This window comes from Tyto alba, unplaced genomic scaffold (assembly GCF_018691265.1).
Source record: "Tyto alba isolate M040663 unplaced genomic scaffold, T.alba_DEE_v4.0 Super-Scaffold_13, whole genome shotgun sequence".
NCBI lineage: Eukaryota > Metazoa > Chordata > Aves > Strigiformes > Tytonidae > Tyto > Tyto alba.
The window spans coordinates 21,321,049-21,347,471 of NW_024881275.1; the positions used below are offsets into that span (position 1 = coordinate 21,321,049).

At 36.9% G+C, this 26,423-nt stretch overlaps 1 protein-coding gene across 6 annotated transcripts in view; it reads left to right on the top strand.

The window, feature by feature from the left end:
• CSNK1G3 (casein kinase 1 gamma 3) overlaps nucleotides 1-26,423 on the top strand; it is a 92,580-nt gene that overhangs the window by 4,628 nt on the left and 61,529 nt on the right. For 5 of the 6 annotated variants that reach the window (XM_042787764.1, XM_042787767.1, XM_042787769.1 and 2 more), the window contains exons 2-3: nucleotides 16,466-16,876; nucleotides 20,546-20,586. In XM_042787764.1, coding sequence (XP_042643698.1) covers nucleotides 16,705-16,876; nucleotides 20,546-20,586 — 213 coding nt within the window. In that variant the 5' untranslated portion in view covers nucleotides 16,466-16,704. Of the gene's footprint in view, nucleotides 1-16,465; nucleotides 16,877-20,545; nucleotides 20,587-26,423 lie in introns of those variants that run through there. The other variant, XM_032984032.2, reaches the window with a different exon arrangement.

Sequence of the window (26,423 nt, forward strand, 5' to 3'; positions counted from 1 at the left end):
TCTGTGTAGTAGCAAGTTACTGTTGAGTGTGTGTTTCTACAGGATTAGTGAGTCTAATGGCTTTATAGGGGTGTTTGAGTGCTGAGGCTGGTCTAAGGTAAGCAACAGGAGCAGCAGATACCTGTGGCCAGATGCAACAGAAGAGAGCTGCCATGCTGACCCATGTCTAATTGCATTTTCAAAACAAAATTTCAAGTTTAGATTGTATTGCAGCCTTAAAACTGTACTTTTTGGTTCCGTTTGTTTGTTGGGGGTTCTGATTACATAGTAAATGTTCATCTGTTGCTCTTGGAGGGCTGCATGAGTTGTATTTTTGTAGAATACTGTTGTGCTTCAGAAGTACTAGCTTTTTGGCAGGTTACCTTTGTGATGCTGGAACTTGTGATTTGAGCCAGTGTAGGGCACACCTTTGCAGTCTAGAAGAAACTACTATTTAAAAAAATGTTATGTATAGAAAAATCTCGAGTACCTTTCTGTTTTTAAGGCACAAAACTTTATCCATTTTAGGTCTTTGTAGTTGGATTTAATATATAAAGACATGAAAGACTTCTCATGTTTCAACAGTTTTTAATGTAATGATACAAAGCAATCTTACAAAGACATTCACTTTTGCTTTAGAGGAATTCCACTAGCTTAAAATAAAGTACATAATTTCAGATATTGATATTGTTGATGTCAGTTTAGGTGTAGAGAATGTGCATATAAATAGAGATATCTTAAATTCTGCAGTAATTTTGGGAAGATGGAGTGATATTGCAGAGATTAGTAAGGGACGTGGTTGCTTTAACGGTCATGGGAGACGTATTTCATTTTAATGTCAAGCACTAGTATTTTCTTATTTGTACTTTGCAAATACTGACTTCTGAAAAGAATCAAGCTCAGTATAAAATGATCTTCCTTTATCTTTCTGTGGAAGATTGCTTCAAACAGTTGCTACTCATTAATTTCTTAGCGTATTTCAGGAGCAGGTTGGTCAATGTATCAGTTAACAAAAGTGTTTACTTCTGTTTAACACTTGCTGCCAGTAGACTGGGGCATCTCTGAATTTGGAGAGATAACAAATGATAAAACTTCAGTTTACAGGAAACAGTAGACTGGCAGAGAAGAATTTTGCTGACAGCAGGAAGACAGAATTTTCTCTTAAGCTTTTGCCAGACTGAGAGATTAATGTCTTTGCCTTACAGAAATGTTGTTTGAATGTTTGCTTTTAATTTTCTGACTCGAGCTCTAAGTAGAATCTGTTGATTGTACTTGGAATTTTCTTCTGAAAAAAAAAAATCTGTTTTTAACAAAATAAGGTATTTTTGATCTGCAGTTCTCATCTGCTGCCTAAACAAATGTGGAACTCACTGGACAGTTTTAACCAAGCTTAGATTTTTATTTTTCTGAAGATATGTTCCTATAAACTTCATAAAAAAAAGTTTAGGTAGAGTAGATACTTGTTAACTGTCCACAGTGAAGGAAGGACGTTATCTGTTCTGTGCTGCAGTAACTTGACAGGTGTTCAGCTTACAACTTGTAGTACTGGGCAAGCAACAGTACATCTTACCTTCACTTTGCACTCAGCAAAGAAGAAAGCTTTATTGTGGGAAGAAACTAGGGTTTCTGCAAAAAACAGAGCTCAAGATGTAACAGGGAGGCCTGGGAATCCTGTGAAAACATGGAAGATGTTGCAGTGAAAGCCATGTGTGTGAAGGTAGAGTTGCAGGTACATCTGGTAGTAAAGTACTTGTAATTCATTGCTATAGAAGATACCTAATTTATGGAGACTATTAAAATAGTAGAATCATTTGATTGCCAGGTGGTTTGTTGTTGTCAGAAAATCTTGACAGATTCATAGCCACAAAGCTTACTGTGGAGATGTTTTCCTGTGCTGTGGGTTATCCCTTTCCTTATGTGCAGAGTTGGCATGAACATCTGTGATTGACATCTGTTTTAACATTGTATATTTTCAATGGCAAAAACTTTGTCAAATAAGGTCTGAAGTTTTACATACTAGTTTCTGCATCATAGAGGAATAAGAATAGTTTAAATTAAACCACTTGGCTGATTTGGAAAATAAACATAGAGAAAGACCTACCAATATGGGGGTGGGATGTGGGTGAAACAAAACTGAAGGACAACTCTCACCCAACTAACCAACTTCATAAGTTTCGGTACTGTTAAGTAAAGTATGTACTAGATTTTTGGCAGGGTGGTTGATCAGTCTCTTCATTGTTACTTAGTCAAGTTTTGCTGAGGTCTAAGGCTTTTGGAAATACCAACAGAGGTGGCAATTTGGAAGAAATTCTACAAAAATTGTCCTGACCACATTCAAGTCTGAGCTGTGTGAATAGGACAAAACTTTTCTTGAACCTGCTGATTCGTGTTAGTAGGAGATCACTGTGCTGCTGTGCACTGGATTTTAACACAAAGTGACTTTCCAGCTTCATTTCTGTGTTTTCTTTGCTCCTACGCAGGAAAAGGAAACATATGTCTTCAAGAGTGAGTGGGTGACTAGGGCTGTGGCCTAGGCTTTGTCTAAGCTGGGTAACAAAGCAGTATTTCCTGCCTCTCAGATCACAGTGTATGTATCCATACTGGCCACATATGGAAGAGCATAGTTGGAGTTGCAGTTCAGTACAGTTGTAGTTGGACTAAAGGAGAGCTACAGGGAGGAAAAACCTTGAATGATTTAGGAACAGCTGAGAAATCAAATTAATTTTGGTAAGGCCAGTATGAGGAAAGGCAGAGGTACTAAAATATATTCTCAGTAGTTCTGTGTTGTCAAAGCCTGTGAACCTTAAATATGTGCCTCTGGAAGTCTGTCCTGATAAAAAGGAATAATGTTCAATACTACTGGTAATAGATGACTATCTTACGGGATCAAGTCATCTGTCAGGCATGAGCATGTGATGTCTGATTTTTCTAGACTTGTTTTTCAGGAGTGTGGCATAATAGTTAATGTCTGATATAACTGCAGTTGCAAGTTGAATAATTCCAGAGTTAAAATCACTAACCTTGAATTTGGCTCCCTTCTAGGTTCGTACAGTTGAATATGACCGTGTAATTAAAGATAAGGATGAGGAAGAATTGGTCTTGGTGAGTTAAGTAGACTTTTCATTTTGAAAACTGCTTTTCACAATCACCGTGGAATGCTAGAGCACACTATGTAGTTTATCCTATCTAAATTACAACCTGAAAACAGAATTAGTGTGTTTTGGACACTTAGAAAATGTTTTTTTCCACATAGCACCGGAGTGTTTCACCATTGTGCTTAATTTTGACTTCAGACGTAGTTAGATGACATGTAATGCTATCCTTGCTTTGTTTTCTGACTTTTAGATGTGTTCAGCTTTAGTTTCTTTAGCTTTGCTTTAAGCTAATATAGCAGAAAAACTGAAAGGTATATAACAGTTTAGTGCTGATGCAGAAAATTGTAGCATCCATTATGTAGTATTAACTAGCTCAGCATTAGCTTTCCATCAACTTTGGACAATATAGCCCATTTAAATGTGTGTGGTGTTGAAAAACTGAAAAAAAAATTACTGGAATGCTGCTTAACCATCAGTTACCTCATTTGTCATTAGTAAATAAACCTTAATACTGTCATGATTAGGTTTTTAAAAGTTATTGCTTATGTTAATACCACTCCTTTATGAAAACTGACTTTTTCAACTGTTACTCTAAGATGTTGATTATATGATCCTGAAAGAAGGATGCATACACAAAATTTAACCATGTGAATGCATTCAATTACATGGAATCCCAAAGTCAAGTTGGTGGGTTTTTGTGGTGAAAGTCTATAGTGAAGTGTGACTTGTGGTTTAGGGCCAAACTTTTCTTCTAGGTCAGTGAGCAAATATCAATGTTTATGCACTGGACAGAAAATAGCAGTCTTCAGTTGATGTTTGATTTAAGTTTACAGACATGAAGAGATTGCTTGGGGATCTTAATTGTTATGTAGTTAGTGCAGTCTGTCATTTGGGGAAAAATTGTATTGAGTTAGGGTGAGCCTGTGTACTGTACATTTCTTGTGATTTGATAGTATTTTGACCAGAACTGGCTATTGGGTGGTAGAAAGAGCTGCATTACTGTTTGTTAGGTAGTAGTCTTTCAAGTGACAAAACTAAAAGTACAGATCAGATATTATATTATGGTTATGGATAGCCCTCAGATGTTTTCATGTGACTTTAAACCTTTGTACAAGAAAAATTACAGTAGCATGAGTAGAAGGGACTTTTTAAACAAGCTTCAATAGGGTTGAAGTATATATTGGTTAGTTATTGTACAGAGGAAGATTTAATTAAATGTGTTAAAGTAAGATGTTGTTCTATTAGATTTTTTTGTATTATAGATAGATTATATGTGGCCATACATGGTTTGCTGATGAACTTTCCCTAAGGAAATAGCTATATATGTGCAAATTTAAAAGCTTATTCTAGAGTCTTGAACTAATTGTTGATTGAAAACATGGTGTGGCAGTTGGTACTGTAAGAGGGGAATGTGATTTTGGATGTTTATATATATAAAAATACATATATTTATATTATATATATACACACAACTTGGAAAACCCAACTTTATAATGCTTGGCTGTGTAAATTTTTATTCATGAGAAAGCCACTTGGTCTTACCTTGACATTTTCAATTAGACTGCTTATTTGAGGGAATCTCATTTGTATGTGCTGTGAATTGAAAGTATGTGTATGTAGACTTGCATTCAATTATATAAAAAGTTATGTTGTATAGGGAGAATCTTACAAATCTGTAAAAGTAAACAAATAGGGGTTTTTAAAAATATTTTTTAAGGAATGCTGATAATCTCATTTGCATGTCAACATTCATAAATTCTGTTCTTGCTTTGCAAAACTGTTCTGTTAAACTAGAATGAGTTGATATTACAGAAGATAGAAGCAGAAAGACATGATGCTGCCTGAACAGCATGGTTGTCTGAGCTAGTCATAGAAAGGAAACGAAAGCATCTGTGGAAGACTCTTTTTACCTGACTGAAGTCAGAATGATAAGTACCTAAGAAAGGGGAGAATAAAATATTCTTAGATGAATCAGTGAACATCTGAAAATATGACAAATCTTGAGGTGTGCTAGAAATGGCAAAAAGGAAAGATCAGACAACGTGAAGCTGTATTTTATTTTTTTATCTTAAAAGATTTTTTAAAAATCCCCTAGTGGGATTGGGAGGAGAATCGGAAGAAAAAGACAACACCTCATGGGTTGAGGTAAGGACAGTTTAATAGCGCAACTCAAGGAAAGAAGAAAACACTAACAACTATAATGCTAGTAAAAGAGTATGAATAAAGTGACGCACAATGCAATTGCTCACCACACAGTAACCCTTTCTGAGCTGTGACCTCTCCACCCCATGGCTAGCTCCCCCCATTATATACTGAGCATGATGTTTATATTGTGTATCTCTTGCCTAGTTAGGGTCATCTATCCTGGCTGTGCCCCCTCCCAGCTTCTTGTGAAAATTAACTGCATGCTAGCCAAACCCAGAACAATTTCATTTGTAATATAAATTGTTAGAATAGCAACTCTACTTTTTTGGGTCACATCAAGATTGTGTGAAGGTTTCAGTTTCGCTCAATGGACTAAATTGAAAATTCACAGTTAAAGAGTGAACCTGTTTTTCTTTATGTAAACAATGAATCTTACTGAATCATATATATACATTTAGAAACAGTTTCCAATGAAAATTCTATTCCAAGAGTTTTCTGAGGTTAGAAATTGATGTTCTAAACTTTCAAGGGCTCTTCAATTGTGAACCTTTTTGCCATGGATTTGAAATAGCACAGATGTTCTCTACTGCGTGGACACATATAAAAATGAGTGGGAATCATCCAGACATCTTAGAGTTAGGCTAGAAGGAGCAATTTAATATTTCCCTGAGGCATACAAACAATACCAGAAATAGTTGATTGGATATTTGATTTGTGTATTGATTACCTCCCAGTGAAACTTATTCTGAGCTTGATTTCAGATTTGTGGTAGCTAAATTGCAATTCATACTGTTAAATACTTCTTTAGGAGATTTACTGACTAAAATTCCATGTTGCTCTATCTGTGGTCCAAATGTATTGTAACATTGAAATGAATATTGGAAATTGAATGTGACAGTTTTCCATCTGAAATAAGGGCTACATAGAAAGTGAGTTATTCTATAAAAACTATATGTTGTTAAAGGGAGGCTCGTGACAGTAATTAGAAACTTTCTCTATGCTCTTGTAGAAGGTATGAGGAGAAGCTTTGCTACTAGATTAATGTCAGTCCAAGAAACATGAGACCTTGAGAGTAGAAGTATGTGACTAGTGAAGCTTGAGGGTTGAGAAAAACTGAAGATGTATGAAAATGGTAGGAGCTTGGGTAAATTTTTGAATGGTTTGTGCTTAAACAAAGTAAAAAAGTTTCTTTACCATCTTTCCTTTTGTTTCATGGAATCTCTTCCTCCCTAGATCTTATGCTACTGTGTGCTTTCTCTAAAGCTACAGAAAAATGTTAGTATACTGGTACTAGCAGTGATACAGGATCTTGCAATTAAACTCTGAAAGGTAATGCCTATGATACCTAAGGGAGCAGTTATGGTTGTGTGTTTCATTTAACTTTGTCACTTTGGGAGAGTGGAATGTTTTATTTAGCAGCTTTAATGTTCTTTTAATAGATCTACTTAAGAGTAAACCTGCAACATGAAAAAGGAGTGGAGTAGCTAGTAAGTTTTTGTTTTAAAAGTGATTTGCACATTGGATTGTGAACGTTGTTAGGACATACACCTCAGAATATGTAAACTTGCATGTTATTAGTAGTGCTGCTGCTGCAGGCTCAGCCATTTGAGAAATGTATGAATAAAGAAGGTGCTTAAATGATTTAGTCTTTTACTCTGCCTTTTATAGGTCCCTGGAAAGTCTTTATTGCTGCAGAGCAGGGTTCTTATTATGTGGTGTATAGTTTTTGGTACTGTTTGGCACATTTTCAACTCAGATTTAGAGATGTGTAGGTACATATCTCTGTAATCTAGAGATGTCTGAAATATTTTCTAGGTGTCACTTTTTTATGTGCCAATCCCTGTACTAGAATTTGAATTTTAGCAGTGTACCACTTTCTGGCAATAATTTGACCTTGACCCTAAAGCAAACTTTGAATGGGATGTTCTTACATGAATGTGACTGTGCAAGAAAGGAGAAATACTTGAGCGATAAGAAAACTCAATGGTGCTTTAAAATTGCTACCCCAACCAGGGCTTTGAGATTTTTTTTTTCACCAGTAGATGTGAAAGAATTTGTGTTTGAGTGGGTGTGTATGATATTCGGTTAGTGGTGCAACCTAAAAAACTGGCAGTTGTTTCCAGGGCACTTGAAAAAGGAGAACTTCGACACAAATACGATTAAAAGATTTGATTAATTTTTTGTGGCCTTGTGTAATTATACTTTTGTCTTATAGCTGGTGTTGTACTGCTATTAGGTTTTGAATACTGAATCAAGGAGGAAAAGAGTAAGAGGATTTAAAGGAAAATGTCTCCAGTGTCGCTTTAGGTAAAGATTGTTTTGCTTCACAGTTTTCCTGTAGCAGCATATGTTCACTTAATATGAAATGTGTTCTTTTGGGTGATGTGTGAACTTGGAACAACAGCAGCAAAGCTGTTCGATATAGTGAGAGTATAATGGAATAGAAGACAGAATAGAGCCTGAATATGTTTTTCTAACTCACCTATTTATTCACCATGTATAGAATATTAGTGTTTTTCTTCAATGCCTTTAAACAGTTTTCTTGAAGTTTAGGCAAATAGTCTTATATTGTTCAGAGATAGTAATCTGTTTGCTAGAGCTAGAGAAATACTGAAGTTTTCCTACAGCAAATTCATTTGGAAGTGAGATATTTGCTTAATTTGAATTTCTATATCTAGTTCTGTATGTATTCTTAGGGAGTTTTCAGTGTTCTGAGTTCTTCAGGAATAGACAACAGCACAACATGAATTGAAATAAAAGTTTGAGTACAGTAGTGAATTGAGAGATCATATCTGTTTCCATACCTGTAAAGCTCCATTAAAACTCATTCAGTTGCTGTCTGTGTAAAATTTTATGCAGCACAGTGCAAAATAAACATTTCAAACAAGCTCGATTTTCTGAGTTGGAATTTCCTTGTCTATTCAGTAAGCAAGTTTTGTGTTCAAGTCATCAGTGTGTAAAACATTCTGTAGAGTTAAAATGCCCCTTTAAGGAAATAGTTGTCTGTCTGTCCTGTTCAGATATCACAAAATTGCTCGTCTAACCTTGAGGCAGTAGAGGTCTTCAGGGAATTGTCTCAAGTTGTTGAAGTAGCACCTTTTGTAATGCCTAAAGAATATTATTGAAGTAGTGAGGTTAAGGTCACAAAAGTTTGGAAGTGATAATTTGTGTAGGTGAGTTGTAGCATGTTGTGGTGGGGTTTTTGGTGGCAGGGGAGGGGGCTACAGTAATGGCCCCTGTGAGAAGCTTCTTAAAAGCTCCTCTGTTTCCAAGTTAGACCCACCTCTGTCCCGGGCTGAGCCAATTTGTGATGGTGGCTATACCTGTGCAATAATGCATTTAAGAAGGGGAACCTGAGAGGAAGTTGGGGGATTTGTGAGGAGGAGTTATGGGAAAGACACCTATGCAAACACTGAGGTCAGTGGAAGGAAGGAGAAGGAAGAGGAGGAGGTGTGCTGGAGCAGAGCCCCCCTGTATCCTGTGGTGAGATGGCAGGGCCCCCTGCCACCCATGGAGGTCCATGGTGGAGCAGAGGTTGATCAGTAGTCTGTGGATGAGCCCATACCAGAGCAGGCATCTGCACTTAAAGCCGGGACTCTGAGGGGGGAAGCAGCCCCTGCTATTGTAGTTTGGCGCTGGGAGGACCGCAACATGTAGGGGGGTGATCCTCATGGGATCAGCATGGGAATGGCTGCATCCTGTGGGAAGGACTCATGCCTTTGAGGGCTGTCTCCCATGAGAGGGACACCATGTAGAAAAAGGGAAAAGAAAGTCAAGATTTCACCCCCTCCTTGAGATGGAAGAAGCGGAGGACTGACTGTAACCCCCATTGCCTTTCCCCTGCTTAGCTGGCAGGGAGGAGGTAGATAGTTGGGGAGCAGAGCTGAGCCTGGGAAAGAGGGAAGGGTTGGGGCAAGTGTTGTGTTTCTGGATTTGGTGGAGCTTCTCTCTGTCCTACTCCTGTCTGTTAAGTGTTGTTTTTGTTAGTGTTTGAATTGAATTGATGTTCTTTTTCTTCCCCTAAGGAGTCTGTCTTTTGCCAGTGACCTTAATGGCTAAGTCATACATCCCTGTCCTTACCTCAATTCTTGAGTCTTTCACTTCATTTTCTCCTTTCCAGCACTGAGGGGGAAGGGGTGAGTGAACATCTGTGTGGTGCTCAGTTGCCCTCTGGGCTCAAACTGTGACACTTACTCATTCAGTTGAGTAGAAAACTGAGCAAACTCTCCTGAGCTGGGAGGAATTACTGTAGTTCCAGAGTTAGCAGTTTAGCCACACCAATGTTTTGGTGAATCCAGTCTAGTTTTTACCCTTGACTTCTAACATCAAATGTGGTAAAAATAGGTACTTCTCTATGGACCCAGCCAATGCAGTTGTTTTCACGTGTTCCTTCATTGCATACTGGGATTTTGTTTCAGGATGGTATTGCTATAGTCTTGTGACTAAGTTGATGTTTATTTGCTTAATTTGACTGTATGTTCTGTATTTAAGTGATGTGTTGGCATGGAGCAGTAGCCTAGCTGTCTTTTGCCATCAATTTTAACAGATGTTTCCGAAACGGAGCCTGAGATTCCTTTTACTCTTCTGCAGGTGTTAGGTGTATGACTGCTGTCAGTCAGCTGAAATACTTGTTAATTGTCCTAGCTCTTTTTGCTTGTCTTCAGCACTCTTCTTGCTTTTCAAGTGGTTTCTCTACAGTGCTTGGGAATGCCTGTTAAATAAATCAAACCTCTAATAAGTGATTTTTATTTTTGCATCTCAGTTACTCTTGTGTGCTTCCTTACAGGACTTTCAGTCTTGTTTCACCCTTTATCCTCAATCTATGTGGATTTGAAATCTAATGAGTTTTCCTGTTATGGAATAGGATTTTGACTTTTTTCATATCTTCCTTTGCCTTCTCTTTCTCTTCTTACTTCAACATAAATAGTCATTTCACTTCAATGACATTGCTCAGTTAACTTGGCTTTGGTGGTGTGTTTGCCATTTTATTGGCATTTAATCATACAGTTTTTGAGCTAGAGTCCTTATTTAAATTCTAACAATATTCCCTGATCTCTGACTGAAGCTTGTGCGTCAAGTGTGCTCATTTATGTAGGCAGAGATGAAAAATTAACATTAAACAGAAAATCAGGCTGTGAAATGAGAACAAGGGTCACACATTTTTCAGGCAGATTACATGTAAGGAGAATATAGCCCATATAACTAGCACATAGCAAGATAAGGATTATGCAAATAATTTAGAATGATTACACTGTATGTGTTATATTTGCACTTACGATGCACACTTTTGAACTGTCTGAGTTCTGAGCCTTACAAATTATGTTAAGTCTTGGAAAAAAATCTGGTGGATCTTCCTCAACAGTCTAGGAAAACTAATGCAATTCCCATAACTTGTAGTTTACTTACATTCTGTATCAGAAATTTTTACATGCCCAAGTAGTTGTGAATCCTACATCTACCTATATCTCTGAGTTTTATTGCTTTTTCTCTAGAATGTGAGCATTGTGGTGAAGAAAATACATTACCATCAACAGTGTAACTCTGTCATAGGTAAGCACAGTGTAAATAAACAAAACCATGAATGCCTTTCATATTTCTAAGGCAAATGCTTCATAAAATGTTGTATAGGAACTTCAATATGAGGAACATCTAACCGTTCTCCTTATTTCAAATTAGCTACTGATTATTTTGTTAGGAAATACGGTAGGAGAACACTTGTGTCCTGGAGAAACTGTGACAGGAACACTTGGGTGTCTTTCTTCTGACATGTAGTGTGTGAAAAATGTACAGGGCTTCTCTCATGGTTTAGGCCCAGAGGACATCTGAGTACTGTGCAGCTATTCATCAGAGATGGGGGAGAGGGGGGAGAGAATATGGAGCAGGAATGGCTCAAAGAATCCATCTAAGGACTGGGAGGAGTCACCCATTATGGTTATTGTCAAAAAACAGATGTTATGGGAGGAAAAAAAAAATCATCACTTTTATTCAGGTACTAACAAAGACAACACTTAACAGACAAGGTGAAGACACTGAAAAGTGCCACAGCGGCCAAAAATGCTTCCCCCTCCCTTCTTCCCAGGTGCAGATGACAGGGGATTAGGGTTAGAGTCAGCTTGTTGCTCTTTCCTTGAGCTGGGGTGAGGGAGGTGGGGGGGTGAATGCCCCACATTTCTCCCCTGCTTCATGTGGCTCCTGTCCAATGGGAAACAGTCCTCCATGCACTTTGCCCACCATGAGTCCTCCCCATGGGCTGCAGCCGCTCCCACGCTGCTCCAGCATGGGTTACTCCCACATGTTGCAGTCCTCCCAGCACCAAACTACAACAGTGGAGGCTGCTTCTCCCCTCAGAGTCCCAGCTTCCTGGAAAGACAGACGCCTGCCCTGAATGAGCTGCTCCACAGGCTTCAGATCAGCCTCTACTCCGTCATAGACCTCCATGTGTGGCAGGTTGGTCAGGCCCGCTGTCTCACCATGGGATACAGGGACCTCTGCTCCGGTGCACCTCCCCCATGTCCTTTTCCTTCCTTCCGCTGACCTGGGTGTTTGTTCTTCTCACAAGTCCCAACCCCTTTTCAGGTTCCCATCGTTACATACGTTACCGCAGAGGCTCAACTTATTGGCTTGGCCCTGGCTAGAGGTGGATCTGACTTGGAGCCGGGAGAACTTTCAAGAAGCTTCTCGCAAGGGACACCACTGTAGCCCCCTCCCCTACTACAGAAAACTGTTCCACAGAAACCCATCACAGCTTTTAATGTTTGTTTAGCAGGAATCCGATAAAAGGTGCTAATTTCAGCTTACATAGAAAAGCATACCAATAATGTAACTGGAATATCTGTTGGTTCAACAGCAGAAGAGGGAAGGGTGTAAGTTAATGTATAAGGATTTCTCCATATAGTAGATGCATTTTTGGAAACTGACATGTATTTTTTTAATATTGTGTTTGGTTTCATGTGTTGTTCTCTTAAATTTCTGTAAAACACTCAACAAAGCATTACTTAAACATTGTAAGAAAATACCTTTTTTTAGGAAGTAATTCAGTAATCAGTTTATCTACTATTTATTCTGAAGTATTTTATTGGGCTTTATTAGGATTTTTTTCCGGATTTGTGATTTGCTCTCAAAATTCTAGTATCATTTACAGAACTAATCTGCTTGGTAAATACTGAAGCTTATACTCAGGCTTATCTTTATCCCTTGAATCCATTGTAACTTATATTTTCTGTTACTGCATTCTCAAGTTTTTAAAATGACATCTGGCAGATAGTTTGTGGTGGGTCTGTGTGTGGACACAGAAGTTTCAGAAGCAGTGGTTTCTTAGATTGAAAAGTGTATGGTAGGCTTTTTCTCCTGGAAGCACTTGTTGCTTTAAAAAAGCAGTTACTCACAGTTTATGCAAAACTTGCACAAATTTTATTTTAAAGACATGAGCGTTGCTTTTGTAAAAATACTGTGTGACTGCCCAGCTGCTGGCAGGGGAGCTGCAGGGGCCTCTGAGGAGAGGCCAGCTATGCCCTGTGCTGCGTGTGCTTCAGGACACGGCTGAGCCAGGCAGTGAATATGATGGTGCCTGTGGGAAAACATATTTAAGAAGGGTAAAAAAAGCTGCACAGCAGCTGTAGGAGAAACAGCCCTGCAGTTGCCAAGGTGGGTGAAGGAGTGGGAAGAGGTGGTCCAGGCACCAGAGCAAAGATTCCCCTGCAGCCCATGTCAAAGACCATGGTGATGCAAGGTGATTTTAGCTTAGCATCTTCTGCTCCATATTCTCTCCCCCCTCTCCCCCATCTCTGATGAATAGCTGCACAGTACTCAGTTGTCCTCTGGGCTTAAACCATGACAGGATGCTTCTCACCATCCTACCCTATTTTAATTGGTGATAACTGAAATCAATCTTGCTCAAGTCAAGTCTGTTTTGCCCATGATAATAACAAATGAGTGATCTCTATCTTAATCTTGACCCGTGAACATTTCATATTTCTTTCTTCCCACTGTCTTTTTGAGGAAGGTGAGTGAGAGAGGGTCTGGGTGGGCACATTGTAGGAAAAAAAAGCTAGAAGATTCTTCTGTAAATTAGCTCAGATTTTGAAAATAATTAAAACTTAACGGCTGTAATTTCAGTTTCAGAGTGAAGACGAATTTAAAAATACCGGCAATAGTTTTTTTGACAGGATTCTGTTTCAAATTGCCTGTTTCAATACATTAACTTATGTATTATAATTTGCTTAAGAGCATCTGATTTGATATTTGTTTAATTGTACAGTGTTATAAGGTATTTGCAGTGTCTGAGGCTGTGTGTATTGAGTAATCAGGAAAGTTCTCTTGATGAAGACTGCAGTAGTAGTATCAACTGACTTAAATTCTGTTGCCATTAGTGCCTAAATAACCTAGTATCTAAAATATTAGACAGTTAAATTGTGGAACGAGGTATTTGGGTGTGCACATAGGGTATTTTGAAATTGAAGTTTCTAGATGCATTGCAAGTTTTCATCTCTAAGTTAATACTACTGTTAAGGGGTGGGCTTGGTTATGATTTGGACTTTCCAAATGAAAGATCTTCCTGTGATTATAGATGGATTAAAAAAAGGTATTGGGTAAATGAATTTCTTACTGGCAGAGCTTCAGTGTCTTATTAACTACTAGGCTTCATCTGGACAAATGTGCACACAGGGCAGCTAATATGCTTTACATAAATACTGGATAATCTGTCCTTGAGATCCCAGTTTGTCTTCTCTGGTACTGTTTTATTGCTACATGAACTGAAACATTGTGAGATTGGAAGCTTTTCTGGTGATGATGGACTTTCTTTGGCTTACTGCTGCTTTCTTAGAGATCACCATTGCCTTAGTGCTGATACTGAATTTCTGGTGCCCTTTGTCCTCATTGTCTCCTTGTTATTCCATGTTCCTGATACATCATGAGGTACTTCTTAGTGCCCTCAGAACCCAGTCTGTTAAAGCTAAGTTTTCTGCTTAGTTAGCAAGGCTATGTGCTGTGCTCAGGTGATAATTAAATACAAAGACAGAATGAGGAGATCTGAAATAGATGGCAAAACTGGAACTGTTTTATCTTTCTAAAATGAAGTTGTGATGCATTAGAAGAATACAATTTTAAACTCATTTGACATGTGATGAGTTATGTTATATATGTCAACATATAAGCTATGGAAAACTTCTAAACTAAGAATCCTATTAACTCTGAAATCAGATTTGGATTTCTTCAGGTTTGCCTGCGTACCTAGTCCCTTCTGTTGTCCTAGTGCTCTGTTGTGGAACCTGCTGGTTGGTGCCATTAGTATGATCTATTAGTGCCTTTCTAGCCTTTCACCGTTCCAAGGTATGTCTTACAGTGTGTGGTACTATGAAGATTTTGGTATGTGGAAAATCGTGCCGGGCAGTTTGGCCTTCCACTGCTTCTGAGATCACAAAAGCATTGTGTTAACACCTGTCTGTGCTTTTTTTACTCTTTGGTGTTGGCAGTAATATGTGCTTAGGTGTATTGTTTCCATTTGCCATGAAGCCTCTGTATTAACACTAGAAATTCCACGTTTGTTTAGCTTGTCATTTCTCACTGGAGAAGTGGTATGATATGGAACAAAATTCATTTTTCTTTGGTACTTAAAATATTTATGCATTCTGCTGTATCAGATTTACTGACATTCTTTCTAAGTACTAAATGTTGCCCTTGAAGTCCTTCCTCAACACACTCCACTTCTGGTTTTCTTATTTCATAGTTTTTGTAGTACAGTGGGTGAATAAAAATTACCTATTGCTTCCTATTAAGTCTATTCCTCTGAGATGAGTGGTTTGGAAAGCGACTTCAGTGGTGATGCTTGAACCTACAAGTTCAAGCTTGTATTTTTCACTTAAATGCCTCTGTCTGTAGTGTACCACATCACTTCATGCATTACTCACTGCTGAAGTCCTTTTCCCTTTCATTAAGCAAGTCTGATTGGTCTGGAAGCTGAATCTGTGTTTTTTGATTGTTCTCAGAGCAAGTATTCCATTTCTCCTTTCATAATAAGGTGATCATGCTTGTTTCCCAAACAAATTTCCATGTGTTTCATTGTTCAGGTGATAGGTTAGTGAGCTGTTGATTAGTGATTTTTAAATATTGTCTAGTTATGACTGTGTTATAAGTATCTATGATGAAGGAGATGCAGTGATTCATGTGGTTGTTCATATTCTCGGGTATCTTTTCTCTACTGGCTCTGATATTTTTTTTATAATGTTGTAATAAGCTGTGATGTGAGTAAAAATTTTACTTTGAGAAATGGGTTTAAGAAATGAAAGTGTCTTCAGTTAGTGTTTAAAATGAGCTGCTGCTTACTCTCTTTAAATTAGTCTGTAGCACACAATGCATTACTTCTTCAGAGGTTTTTTTTTATGGCAGTGTATTCCTAATATTGAAGCAAATGTAGCAAAGTTATTTTGAACAGATGTTTAACAGACCCTGAAATTTTGCCTATGTTGTATCTATCTGTCTTCTGAATTCTGGGTTTTTAAACCACTGTGTCAAATAGAAAGCAGTATCAACTTTTCTTATGGGCAAGATAACAATGAAAGTTTTCTTGGGATTTTTTTTATTGCAGTAGTAAACTAACATGTTTTGCTGAAATCAGTGTTGGAATTAGTGTCCAAGCAATGATGCTAAAAAGTGGACAAGTGGAGTGGGGAATCAGATTTATGACATAATTAAATGGGGCAGGGGAGAATAAATATATTTTCATTTCCGATTCTAGGAGTTTTTGAAAGAATTGAAGTGTTATTGGCATGAGTTTATAAATTGTGTATCTAAGAAATTATTATGGAGAAAAGATAATGAAATAATTTAAAATTTGAACATCTTCTTATACCTTCGGTAACTGTGCAGCTTGAATGTTTTCTTAGATCAACAGGTACTACTTGGGAAAAAAACGCATCTGCTTTTACAGAGCTTGCGTAAGATGCAATGAGTTTCTAAATATCGATTTTAAGTGTCCTACCTACTCAAGAAGTAGTTTTATAGGGTTGCGGGTTTTTGAAATTCAATTGCATTAAGCTTTTGAGATTATTTTTTTAGCTCATTTCAGTCACAGCAGTATCTCTTGCCTTTATATGCTAGAACCAGAGGCTTTAAGCTTAGTGTTTTTCATAGAGGATGTGTAAAATAGATGTAGTTAATTATAGCTTAATGGTATTGCCTCATTGAAGGGAGTGGTAGTTTAGTACAAGAGTCTTACTGTATTGAATAACTTTGTTTTTCTTTAACAGAATTCCTGTAACTGCTAGTAAATATTCCTGGTGCTGTGCATTCTGGAGATACGTTTTTACTACAGATGCTACCAAGGCTTTGTGAATGGGATGAACATGCTGCTGTTGACTGCTCACTGACAGTAACCAGCTGGGCACTTCACTGGTGATGTTTTCCTTCTTGCATTGTCCAATTGGAGTTTGCTTATACTGATTTTTAAAGAGAGGAAGAAATCAAAGTGGAGTACCGTAAACTTGACATGGATAATAAAAGGAAAGACAAGGTAGATGAAAGAATGACACGGCCTAGTGGGAGGTCAGGCCATAATCCACGTGGAACTGGTTCTTCAAATTCTGGAGTCTTAATGGTCGGCCCTAACTTCAGAGTTGGCAAGAAAATTGGATCTGGGAACTTTGGAGAGCTGCGGTTAGGTAAGATCATTGCTTTTTAATTTCAGTTTACATTACTCAAGGCCATTGTATGCAGTCTAGGCATGAAAATGTCTGCATGAACACACCATACAGCTCTTCGAAGTATCTTCAAGCTTCAGATAGGTTAAATTTGCCTTGCACATCTTTTGTGGCTTGACCCTGCCAGTGCAAGCTCTATTATGTATTAAGAATAAATGTAACAGGAGACTTTCTGAGACTAAAAATGTTTTGTAACTGTGTCATGCTATCCTGAATTCAGTTAGTTGTCTCTTCCAAGATGCTGCAAATTACTTCACAGTTCTTGCATTTTGCTACCTTTCCTGGCTTCCTGAAGCAGTTTATTTAGATGTATCTGGGGCTAAGTGTATGTGAAATATATCCTCTTCCTGTAGGTCCAGCTGACAGTACTATACTATTGGACATGTCTTTGGAGACAAGTGTAGCAGGCACTGCAGTGTTCTTAGTAGCAGCAGGCTCTTGGATTCCTTGGTTGCCTTTGCATGAACAGCAGTGTGGTGAGGCTAAACAGTGAGCTGCTGTTAGATGGGGCAGTGAGAATCCTTCTGGAGAGAGAATCTGGGGGATGGGTAATTGGGTCACTTAGTTTCCTGCTGGACAGATGGATGAAAGTCAAATGATGAAGGGATGGACTGAGGAGGACCTATGGAATTTTGAATAATTCAGACAGTAAAGTTAGAAATTTTACCATTTATTAAACTAGACAATAAATGATGGGCATGTGATTTTGGAAGAGGATGTATTTAGTTCTGGAGATGTAAAGTTCCATGATGACAGCATGATTAGCTAGTGTTTTCAAGATCTGCTAATTCCATATGTGTTAACAAATATAACTTAAAACTTCATGGCAAGAATTCATTCCAGTATTCCTGGGAGGCTTGAGTTAATGCACTGCTTCAAGATTTAATGAGATGGGTTCAAAAGTAGGGTGTTTGGGAGTAGGGTGGGCGATGTAGGTGTTGTGTTGCTGTTAATCTTGTCTTGCTGGTAGAAACACTGCTCATTGTCCTTCAGTGTTTTTAATACAGTGCTTTCTGGGGGCCTTATATCCAGTCTGAGTCAGAATGTAGACAAGCTTAGCATATTTATACTGTAGAGGGATGGAAGATAACATTGCTGGAGCTCTGATTGAGGATACTGAGTTTAACAGAGTCTCTTGTTACAGGTACTCTTGGTATTCATATGAATAGTTAAATAAGATTGATAGATTTTCACATTTACAGTGTTATATATGTGCTTCTGCAGTCCACAAGTCAAGCTGAAGCTCCTAAACTTCTCTAAACTGACTTTGATAATTTTTCTTTTAAACCCCTCCATAAATTAAATCAAACGAGTATAATTAATGTCACACTACTGAAGGCAACTGCAAACTCAGAGTTACTTGTTTTGTCTGTTACCTTGGAGTGGTCACAACATAGAGTCGATTATCTATTTCAGATCAACATCAGACTAACTCATTTGCTTGCAGCAGATGCGGAGTAGAATCATCTATTTAGTTCGAAGTACAGTATTGAAGTAGTTAAGACTTACAGTCTGATAGTACTGAAAATAGGACAAATGAGTAAAAGAAACATGAGGAAAATAAGTGTAGTGTATATAGTATGTTACACTGTTACATAGATGCATATACACATATATGTATGCTACAGTATGTTGCATATATAGTAGATATTTCACATCCTTATTTATTGTTATTTGTGGGGTGAGATGTTTTAAATGTAAGTTACTGAAATCAGGAATTAAAATTAGTTTTACAGATTGTGATATAAATTTGTTGTTTTTTGCATGTACTTTACTACAGTAGCAAGTAACTTAAAGTGTCCATCCTTCCTACGAAGATGTACACAAGCGCTTAATTTGTTTTATGTACTTCTGCAAAATGGAATATAATTTGAGCATGTGTCTTAGGATCTTAGAGGAGCAATAAAGTTCTTGAAGAGCAGTGAAGTTGCACTTCAGGGGATAAAAATTCAGCTATGGATCACTAGCTATTGTAGTTCTTCCACCCGAGAAGAAAGGAGTGGCCAGACTTCTGTGGTGGCTTGTGGATCGAATGGTAATTTGGCAAATGTAGCAAATGAGCATCTGTGATATGCAACTATTATCTTGCAAAGGACTGAATTGTTTTGAATATTGAGCTGTTAATCTTCAGGCTTTTCTGAGTTCAGATAAACTCATGGGGTAGTAGAAGAGAGCTTGCTGCTACTGCTGCATGTGTTAAGCAATATCTATTCTGTTTTGAGATAAATCAACAGTGGTGTCATTTGCTGTCTTCTGTATTTTAGAGACAGTTGCCTTGAATCACCACATGGAAAGTTATGATGTCCTTTTGATGTTCCTTCAGAATAAGCCTGTTGGTTACTGCAACCCAGTATCCAGTCACTTAACTGTAACTGGATTTGTTAGCTACTCTAGTGGCTGATTTATATATCTAATAGTCTGAATCAGCGGGTTCTCTGCAAATGTTTCTTTTAATGTCTTCTAGGTTGTAATAGCATGCAAAGACACAGAAGCAGCTTGAAACTAAGTGCACTTTTTGTCAAAAATATAACTCAAATGATCATAAGAAATAATTATTTAAGATGCCTGGATTTTGACTCTAGTCCCTGGATAGGTCTTGGAATTAGCCATTCTTTTGGTGGTCAAATTAGGGCATGATGCCTGTACTGATTCTGTGTTTATTTTACAACCTTCGGGTACCATTGCTTTTTGTAAAATTGATCCTGTAATGGACATGTGACTTGAAAACATCTTTTCAGCTTTGCAGGACTGCTCTATTTTTAAAAATAAGGATTAGAGCTGAGATCATAGTCTTCAGCTATAAATGTAACTGTCTTTGTACAGAACTTCTTGTCTTGGTCCATGTCTTTTCCTTGTTTGACTTCTTTAACAAAATGTGGGAAATTCAGACCTGAGTAATATTACAGAGAAAAAAGTAGGATTGTAATTGAAAGTAATACACACCAAACTCATTTGAAGACTGTCGAGAAAAGTGCCTGTGTGAATTCACTTTTTCCTTGATCTGCTATTTTTTTTTTAAATTTTACACCCATAGAGCTTAGTATTTTAGTCATTGCATACAGTTTGAAGTAATGTTTGTTGAAATATGCTTATCCCATTGCAGAATCACTTTCAAAGCAGCAGATGAATTTTCCAAAAGGTGTAGGCATTTAACTCGGTAATATTCTTGCCCTGTTTGTCCTAACTTTAAGTTTAGTAAATTACAGAATTGAGGAAAAAAAGTGCTCCTAGGTAATTCTAACTTCAGTGTCTGGTGTTCCAAAAACATATGATAATTTTAAAATAACTTTTTACACTATTTTCAGCAATAAACATGAAAATGTGGAATACCACATTCCACTTAGAGCAATTTACCAATTTTCAAGTTTTTCTATTGTATAAAAAATTTGCAAACTTGGTGAAATAGCTGAAACACTCTCTTGGTGAAACTGCTGCTTCTTACACTATTCAAGAACAGAGTTCTGTTTGAAGTATGGTATCAGACAAATAAAGCCACATCTTTAAGTCACTAGCAGAACACCTAGCACCTTAGATCAAAAATGTTTCAAATACTTTTTGCAGGTTTAAATGACATTTTACTTGAACTGGAAAGCCAATGTCTTACGTTGTTGTTTTTGTTTTTTTTTCAAGGAAAAAATTTATACACAAATGAATATGTGGCAATTAAGCTGGTAAGTTAATTTTTTTTTTTGAAGGATTTGGAATGAGAAACTAATCACAATTTTCCTTTCATAGAAAATGGTTTGATTTCTTTAGTTTAAATCCTTGATCATCCTGTATGTGTTCAATTGACTAGATGAAAACAGTTAGTGGTAGATGTAATTATATACTTTGGCCATATTGAATAAAACCAAATTTAATTGTTGTCACTGTTCTCAAGGCTAAATCTGTGTTTGTGAAGATGATGATGATTGCTGCTTCAAGGCTATGCTCAGCAGTCGTCTTAGTAGATTCCTTTTTTGTGCAACAAGTAGAGGAACACCAAATTTAATGTCAGTCTAACATCAGGTGACTATAGCAAGCTCTGGAAATTCTGCAGACTGCCTGTATTTTAACAACCTTATTCCTGCCCCAAATTGTTTTTCATCTGTAATAATTGGTATTTGCACATCTGTTTCAGTAGACATGTTTTATTTGCAGTTATGTGTAAAATGTTACCTTCTCTTACAAACATGGTAAATGTGGGTATTTTGTTAATATGTCATTGTCCTACTTTTTCTGACTCTTTTATCAGAACTGCTCCGTTTATTTCATGTTTTGGTCAGGATGTTTTTAAGTTATGGGTAAATGACTGTTTTCATAAGCAAAGTATTTGAAGATGTAATTCAGTTGTTGACTTACTGTAATTGAAGGAATTTTTAGGACTCCTATAAATTTCTTGCTGCAGTAGGACAGAACACTTTTCATAGCATAGTATGGTGAACTTCTTATTTCATGAAGTGAAAGCTAAACTATGGAACCAGAAACAGGGCTTTAGATGGCCAATCTGAAAAGCATTGCCAATTTTTATAATAAACTGAAAAATACTTGTATCACTATTTTTGCTTAAAAATATTTACTTGAAGTAATTAGCAGATGTAAAAACCATCCAAGTTATGGTTTGAAAGAGCAACATTGGATGCATCTTTGAGGGTCATTGTATGTGTATTATACAAAATGAAAGTAATTCTGTTTTAAAACAACTTGAACTTATTCTCTGTATCTGGTAAAACATGAAAACAGTCTGAGAATTTCTCTAGTTAAAGGCTCTTTACTATAAAGCACATTGAGAAATAGTTTGCAAGATTATGATTTCTTTTTTTAAGCACTAGTTACTTGATGTAGAGCAAGAGAACTTTTTATTCTGATCAGTGAGCTTGGGTAAAATCAAAAATGCTAAAACAGTTTTTTATATGTAACCATTAATAAAATCAGATACCATTTCAACCCATTTCAACATTTAAAGATACTGTTCAGGGTCAATTTATTTGTTTCCAAATTACTCAATCTTACAGCTGTTCTTTTACAGCTGTGCAAAAAGCTTGAAGTACCGTTACTGAGTAACTTACTTGGAAGTCACTAAAGAACCGGTACAGTAAGGTGTGTCTAATTTACTATTAGAACTTAAAGAACTCTGAATATGTAGTTGACTTTTAGGCTTGTCCTCTTACATTAGTGATATGAAACGCTATAGTGTCTTTGCAATAATCAGATGGAAGGAATCATAGTAAAAATCGACACTGGTGCTTGCATTATCATTGTAAGGTAAAAATATATTTATTAGGTAGAACTAGTGGGTTCTTTTAACATGGTTCTCATTTTTAGTATATCTTTCAGCTCTTCTGAATTTGTTTCCATATTGGAAGGGATTTGAGTCACATGGCTCAGTCTGTTAAAAAGAGCTGCATCAAATTTTATGATTTAGTTGAATTATGCTTTTTATGCTGTTTTTCTTCTCCTGTTGGAAGCAGTGCTAGGACTTTATCAGTTAGGTTTTACTTGTTCATGATGTACCATCCTTTCCCTTTTAAAATAAGCCTAACAGTTTTTCCCAGTGTCTGAAATTCATTCCCTGTGTGTTTTGAGAGCAGTTATTAAGCCTAGGCTCAGATTTTGTTTTGTTATCCTAAATGAGGCACTATTAATTTTCTCTCTGTTTTATACCTGTTGTAGTTCAAGTTTAGGCCTCCTGATTAGGGTTACTTGAATTATGTATCTATTTTAGTTTCAGCAGTATTATTAGCTGGTACGGTTTTGGTAATGGCTCTTGCAATATCCTAAAATCATACTTGTGTTTTTCACGGTAGCATTCCTTAGCTGACATACTGTTTTCTTATGTACAGTAAGACATCTCATGTGCCAGGTGTTTTGTGTATAGATGGTAATTGCATGCTCTAGTGCAAGAGGATTGTATGTGTTTCTCTTGAGAGCGTGAATTATAATAGCTGCATTTGTACAGCATCTTGCAGGATTGCTTCTGATGCTAAAAGTAAATGGATTTTTGTAACTACTGTTTTGACTTAAACTTTTCAGTGTGTTGCATTAATATTTCCCTTGTAGACAAAATTATACAAATATATTATTGTTTACAATACTCATGGCAACTTCAGGATTTATGTAAGGAAATAGTTTAAACACTTAATTTTTCTGCGTGAGGCCTGAGGGTCATACAATGTATGCATTCTGATATATACAGTTTATATGTAAATACATATTTATTCTGGTAAAATGGCTACAGTTCCAGGATCTTAATCTGTTTTGTTTCATTATGATTTGTCTGGCTGGGCAGATACCCAAGTCTGAAAGGTTAGAACAGACTTTATTTAAGAACTAGAATGAGACTGAAGAACTGTGCTTTATCAGTTGTGTACTGTCTGTCTAGTGCTGTTTGTATGTTTCTACTGGTCTATTAGTATACAAATTGGTATCTTGTGATCAGGTGGTTCATCAGCAAAGACCATTTGGTATACATGAACTGTAGCTTTACTGCTTACCTCTTCATTTATTGTTAGATTTACTTATTACATTATTCTCTGCTTCACTAATATCTCCCCTATTCAGCTCTACTCTCTCCTTCATTCTTCTTCCCTTTACCTTTGACAAATTTCTTCTTTGCCCAAACTTATCTCCTCTGCAGGAAGCTTAACCACTGACCAAATACCGACTAAGGGAATTCCTGCTTGAGCTGCTGGAAATAAGTCAATTTTTCTTTCTTTCTTTGTGTGAAAGATAGCAAGTTACAAGGTAGTCACTGCTGCTTTTAATCTGTAATCTTTAATTAGTTCATTAATCATTGAATTGTTAAGGTTTTAATCCTTAAAACTATAAGTGGGGTGTTTGTGGAAAGAAGACTGTGGTTGTTTCCAAGGCTGGAATGTTTTTTTTTTTTTTGCCCTTTTTTGCTTTTAAAGAATTACTGCAGTCTAGAATGACTGCATTTCAGAACCTTTCCAGAAGGCTGTAATATATCCAAATCAAGGGCAACTCTGTTTAATATACTGCTTTTCCTGTGACCAGAGCCCAACCTCTTAAAGATTTTTTTCTTGCTTGAAAATAGCTCTTGTTTGCTGTTTAAGGGAACATGAAGCAGAGACAAAAGATATACTGAGTAGGAGTTCTCAGTGAATTGCTAAAAACATGAGAAGTAGGTAATAGTTGAATGTTTGTTTTGTGCTTTGGGTTAACATGGGAATTCTTGGAAATTTCTAACCTTAGAGTAAATAAACTGTTTTCTCAAAGCTCTTTAGAAGGGTAGTGGCATATCTTGAAAATAATACAGTTTATTATATGTATTTGGCACAAAAATTTGTGATGATCCCCACATTATGTACTTCAAACAGATTTTACACCTTGGGTGTCTATCATTTTGTTTGAATGTGTAAGCACTGCATGGAAGGAAAAAGGAGGGGGGAAAAAACTTGGTTCAGAAGAAGTTTCTGGTGAACTAAGGAGCTGTTGTTTCTGCTGCTTAGGTATCTGGTGCTTAATAAACTCCACTTTAATTCTTTGGTAGCAAGACTCTCATTGAGAGAGAAATGCTCTTTTGCACGGAAAAGAAGCTATCTATGTTTTTAATGTAAAAGCTTTGAAATAATTAGATTTGAATGTAAAAGCAGTGTCGTGATGGTCGTTTACAGAGCATTTCAGAAATCTTGGAACAGTTCTTTCAGGATACTTCACTGAAGATATAAGTTTTAAGTAAACAAAATGCATTAATTTATTTTCTTAAGAAGAGAAATTGGCTTCAAAGTCCTTTGGGATTAACATGACGTTTGAGCACTTACGTGTTCCCGAGTTTATTTTTAGATGCTGAAATGTACTGAAATACTAATGAAAATGGGAATAACCATAATTTGCCATTTATTTTTTATTCTTGAACATGTTTTTTTAGATTTACTCAAAAGTGTAGTTCATGGTGTATTCTTCACTCTTTAGTTATGGTGGAAGATTACATTTAACATACCTTTATCAGTAGTTCACTGCATACTGTGATGTGGGATGTGTAGGGACAAAACATTTTATGTGAAAAGTTTATTGTGTGTTTGCCCTCTTACAAGTTTCACTGAAAAAAAGATTATATTTCCCTTGTATATTTCAAATTACTGATTAATCAGGAAGATATCTAAGCCTCCTTACAGAAGTAAGTCAATTCGAGAACGCTGTCAGCCAATAAATGGACTACAAATAGATATTACCACACTTTTTTTCCCACCATTACTGGAAGGAGTAAAAGTATTTACTTCTGCCTCTGCTAGGCAGGGTTTATCATCAGCTTTAGGCTGGTGTACAGGTGTCAGGTGTAAACTTGTTTGACTGTTGGAGAACATTTTCCTTCTGGAGGCTCATCAGAACTCTTTCCTACTGATGACTGGAACAAACAGCATTCATCTGAAAAAGTGTAGATGTGTATATCAAAAAATTCAAAGCTAGTTCTCTTACCTAGGCCTTTTTTTTTGGGGGGGGGGGGTGTGTGTTAAGTTAATTTAACACATCCAAGCTGTTTTTCATCTTTATTGTGGGAACATCTTGTAACAATGAGTGGTGATTAAGTTAATATTCTATCAATTAAGGCAAAACTGTATAATTGAACAAAATCAAACTACCCATAAGCCAGTGTCTTGTCTTAGTATATTCAGCAGACATGCAGTTTTATGGACTGATATATTTTCCTCTTAGCTGTCAGAACTAAAAACTTTAGAGACTGTGTAGAGTGTGGTATATTTTGTAACTAACAAACCTACTTCAGGCAAACTAGTAGCAAAATTTCAGTTTTTTAAAAGACTAAAATGTTTCAGTAACCTGCTTCATAGTGGATTTACTTATGCCTCTGAAAGCTGAGTACTAAAAGTTGGTAGCTGCACTGATTTGCTTAGGTCCACGTTTACAGTGAAGTGTTTTGTTAAGGGCTGTATTAAATACTTGACAATAAATTTAATGTCTTCTACTCAAACTGTAAGAGGACCTTTTGGTGGCCCAGTTATTCTTGCTTAGTTTGTTTGTGAAGGATCAGCAGCCTCTTTGTTTTAGAAAGTTCTTGCTTACTTCTCTGCAAGGAATTGCAGTGTTCAGCTAGTGTGAATGCTCACTTGGATAAAAAACTTACGTTCTATTTGTTTTTTGTAGAAACTGTTACATTGGGCCCTCTTCACTTTTGGGCCCCAACCTTTGGCATCCTGGCAAAATCAAATGCATAAATGTACCGTGACAGGGAATTTGGCTGTAGCAGTAGCAGCAATTTGAAACGTGAGTGTTAGGGGGAGATGGGTTGAGGAAGAGGACTGCTTTTAGTGATTGGAAATTGGCTTATGGTTTTCATGGCCTGGATGTGTCAGTGGGAGATAGCCCAGGGTAATAAATTTATCTTCTAGAGAAGATGGTGTGGGGAAAGAGCTGAGCACCTTGCCTAAACTTTTCCTGAAAACTGACATCTAGCCGTATCAGTTATTGCTGATAAATGCATTAACAATTTTACTCATTATGTGCTGCAGTTCTAGTAGGAGCAGTCTGTGTGGCAATAATGCACAATTAA